At 39.0% G+C, this 4,443-nt stretch overlaps 1 protein-coding gene across 1 annotated transcript; it reads left to right on the forward strand.

Annotated features, from left to right (window-relative positions):
* Positions 1-1,068: 1,068 nt before the first annotated feature.
* LOC138873427 (secreted RxLR effector protein 161-like) lies at positions 1,069-2,212 on the forward strand. Its single transcript, XM_070151896.1, has 2 exons — positions 1,069-1,091; positions 1,600-2,212. Exons 1-2 carry the CDS (start codon positions 1,069-1,071, stop codon positions 2,210-2,212), a joined length of 636 nt encoding a protein of 211 aa, XP_070007997.1.
* The last annotated feature ends 2,231 nt before the right edge of the window (positions 2,213-4,443 follow it).

The raw sequence follows: 4,443 nt of genomic DNA on the forward strand, positions 1-4,443 counted from the left end.
AAAGACTCAGAAATAACTAGGTAATCAACTTGCATCCATCAGGTCTGATCATGGAACTTAATTTGAAAATGCTAAGTTTGCTGAATTTTGTGATGAGCATGGTATAGATCATAACTTCTCTGCCCCTAGGACTCCTTAACAAAATGGAGTAGTTGAAAGAAAGAACAGGACTCTTGAAGATATGGCTACGACTATACTTCTTTCTAGTAAACTACCCCACAACTTCTAGGCAGAGGCTGTAAACACTACATGTTATATTATAAATAGATGCATGACTAGAACTCTTGTAGAGAAGACTCTCTATGAGTTACTTAAAGGGAGAAAACCAAATATATCTCATCTTAGGGCATTTGGATGTAAGTGCTCTATGCACAATAATGGAAAGGACTCTCTAGGTATGTTTGATCCCAGAAGTGATGAGGGAGTATTCTTGGGATATTCTTCATATAGCAAAGCATATAAAGTGTTCAATAAAAGAACTTTGTATGTAGAAGAAAGTGTATATGTAGTGTTTGATGAGACTAACATTCTTTCTGAGAGACAGGAACATGAAGATGAAGCTATTGGACTGGTAAAAGATTTGAGTGAATTCTCAACTCAAGCTGGTGGCACCAAAAGAAGGAACAGGTGATAGAACAGGTTCTTCCATCCAAGGCAACCTGACAGGGGGAACTAATCAAAGAGGAACTGAAACCAATCCCCTAAAGGAACCTGTTCATGACCCTATTCTTCAACAACAGAATATGGGAGAAACATCAAGCAGAAATCAGTTGGTTGTGAAACCTCACAAGTATCAAAGTTCTCATCCTATTGAGAACATAATTACTGATCCAACCTCTGGAGTCAAAAATAGATCACAATTAAAGAATCTGTATGCTTTTGATGCTTTCCTATCTCTTATTGATCCTTAAAATGTTGTTGAGGCTTTGCAAGATGTAGATTGGGTAAATGCAATGCAAGATGAACTCAATCAGTTCGAGAGACGTTAAGTTTGGCATCTAGTTCCAAGACCCAAGGACAGATCAGTAATTGGCACAAAATGGGTCTTCAGGAACAAACTTGATAAAGATGGAACAGTTACAAGAAATAAGGTAAGACTGGTGGTCCAAGGTTACAACCAAGAGGAGGGTATAGATTATGATGAGACTTTCGCTCCAGTTGCAAGACTAGCGGAAATAAGACTCCTCATAGCCTTTGCAGCACACATGGAATTCATTTTTCATCAGATGGATGTCAAAAGTGCCTTCTTGAATGGCTACCTAAAAGAAGAAGCGTTTGTTAAACAACCTCCAGGGTTTGAGAGCAAGGAATGTCCTGAGCATGTGTACAAATTAGACAAGGCTCTCTATCGAATCAAGCAGGCTCCTAGAGCATGGTATGAACGATTGTCCAAATTCCTGCTTGAACATGGCTACAAAAGACGTAAAATTAACAGTACTCTATTCTTGAGGGAAAAAGGTGATGATCTTCTTGTGGTACAAATATATGTTGATGACATAATTTTTGGGGCAACCACTGATAAACTAAGTAAGGATTTTGCAAAATTAATGGGGAGTGAGTTTGAAATGAGTATGATGGGTGAGCTTAACTTTTTCTTAGGCTTACAGATCAAACAAAGCCCAAATGGAACCATGATCCATTAGCAGAAATATGCAAAGGAGCTGATCAAAAGTTTAAAATGGATGAATCAAAGGAAATAGACACCCTCATTGCAACTGCCACTAAATTAGACATAGATGAACTTGGTTCACCTGTTGATCAGAAGTTGTATAGGGGTATGATTGGTTCACTTCTGTATCTTAATGCCAGCAGACCTGACATAGTTTTCAGTGCAGGGCTTTGTGCTCGCTTTCAGGCTAATCCAAAGGAATCTCACTTGGCTGCTGTCAAGAGGATACTGAGATATTTGAAAGGCGCTACTGATCTGTATCCTTGGTACCCTAAAGGTAGTAATTTCAATCTAGTAGGGTATGCTGATGCTGATTACACAGGTTTCCTTGTGGATAGGAAAAGCACCTCAGGTATGGCTCATTTTCTTGGTTCATTTCTTGTATCATGGTCCACTAAAAAGAAAACTTCAGTGGCCTTATCCACTACTGAGGCTGAATATATTGTTGATGCCTCTTGTTGTGCTCAATCGCTGTGGATCAAACAGCAGCTGGTAGATTTTGGCATTGAAGTTGGTTGCATTCCCATCTTCTGTTATCACTAGAGCTATAAGTATGACAAAGAACCTTATTCATCATAAGAGGACTAAGCACATAGATGTTAGACACCACTTCTTAAGAGATAACTATGAGAAAGGATTGATCTCCATAGAATTCTGTGCTACTAATAAATAAATTGCTAACATCTTCACTAAAGCACTGAGTAGAGAAAACTTTGAGAGGAACAGATTGGAATTAGGGATGATTAAGATCACCTTATAGGACCAGCTCAGAATGCACAATGAAAAAAAATTGAAAAAAAATAAAAAAAATATTTTTGGCTAGGAAATCTGAACTTGTGTAAATATCTAGATTAATTTTTACTCAGCTTCATACCATAATTAGTATACTCCTGTGACATGTGTTAATATGACTCACTGATCTCTTACAAAATTTTCTCTATTATGGTAAATTGAGGCATGTTCAAGAGAATTCTAAACAAAAGAACCTGGTTCATCAGTATGGGTTCATCTGAAAGCTAAGGTATGTTTTCTATACTCTATACAATTAGAAATATAAATATTTAAATCATGAGCAGAAGTCCTACAATTGTTCAATTCCTTATTAAATTCTATCTGTTAGCTTTGAACCAGTTTCGTCAGCCTTAGAACTCTAAACCACAAAAATTGCCTAAAATCTAGGGAAGCTTAACCGATCATTCAAACCTACAATTTCAGGTTGATTAGACCTCTAATTGACCACTACTAAAGTTGTTGTTATACATTAAATGTGTATTTCTCTTTAAATACACATTATTACCTTCTGCCATCTCCATAATTTCTAAACCGTCAAAAATCCCTCTTCACTTTCACTTGCCTTCTTCTCCAAAATTCTAACTCATAAATTATCTCAAGAAACCAGCGATCATGACCAACCCACAAGACAATCCTGGAACTCCTCCACCACTCACTCCCTCTAATTCATCTACACCTCTTCCACCTAGTACATCTCACAAACCCAGGCTGAGAAAGGTGAAAATGCTTGCTCGAAAAATAGTAGCGTCTGGGGCTCTCAAAAAGAAACTAAATGAGAAATTAAAGGCAAGCCAGGTCCAAGATTCTGACTCAAACTCTGATTTTGAGTCATACAAATCCGCTAGTGAGGGGGAAGGACCTGGGTCTTCTAACTCTGAAAAGACTCAAGAATCCCCTTCTAAGGTAAGTTCTTCTTTATTTGAAAAATCTAGAAACTAGGTTTGTTCTGGTTGGGCCTATCAGGGATGTAGAATTACCTCAGTTACGAAGGAGTGGAGGTAAAAAGAAATATAAAAAAGAAAAAGAGGGTGCATGTGGTAAAGAGATGGGAAATAGGAAAAGAGTGGTTGATCATTCACCCACTGCTGATTTGTCTGTGCCTGCTGGGGTTGAACAAGAAAAGGTAGAAGAGAGTGGCAAGAAGTCAGGGGGAAGTGGTTCTGGTGAAGCTGCTGAAGGGTTAGTTAATTTAAGCACACAAGGAGATGAACTTGGTTCATCTACTGAAGAGACCCTAGCAGACCTGTTAAAAAAGGTTGGGGCAAGTTATGATCCAAAGAAATGAAGAACTCCCACACCAAAAGCCCCAGTGCTCCTAAACCCTCCAAGAAAAGAAAGGCTTCATCCCCAAAAACTATTGAAATTTCATTGCCAAAGGGAAGAGCTACAAGAAGCAGGGTGAAGCAGAGTGAGAGTGATCTCCAAAAGGCTCTAGCTAAGAATAAAAAGAAAAAGTTGGCTAAAGGAAAAAGGAAGGTTGCAGAGTCCTCAGAGGCTGTTGAGGTTGAGGAGATGGAACAGGTCCATCAGGAGGAAGTTCAAACTGTGGAGGTTCAAACCCCCAAGCCCAAAAAGAACAAGACTTCTTCCAAGAAGTCTTCCTCTGTGTCTAAGGCTGTTGAACCTTCATTAGCCAAGAGGATAGGGTCTGCAGTGAAAAGTAAACCAGTAAGAATTTTTGAAGAAGAGGAATGGAGTGGAGAAAAAGTAGAAGATGATTTTGATGGTGAACAAGATAAGCTTGCCATGTTTGGCAAAAGAAAGATTTTGAAGGGTAGACTGCTGAAAGACCTGGTGGAACCTGGAATGATGAGACTGGTGGATGCCTTAGCTGCTCAGGGGTGGAAGGACATGGTCCTTCAGATGGATGGTAGGCTAGCCAGGAATGAGATCACTAGTTCATGGCAAATGTAGAATTTAAGGATGGCACGGTTAGCAGCCTGGTGAAAGGAGTTCAAGTGTCCTTTGATGCAGAAAAACTA

Source organism: Nicotiana sylvestris, chromosome 7, assembly GCF_000393655.2.
Source record: "Nicotiana sylvestris chromosome 7, ASM39365v2, whole genome shotgun sequence".
In the NCBI taxonomy this organism is placed as follows: domain Eukaryota; kingdom Viridiplantae; phylum Streptophyta; class Magnoliopsida; order Solanales; family Solanaceae; genus Nicotiana; species Nicotiana sylvestris.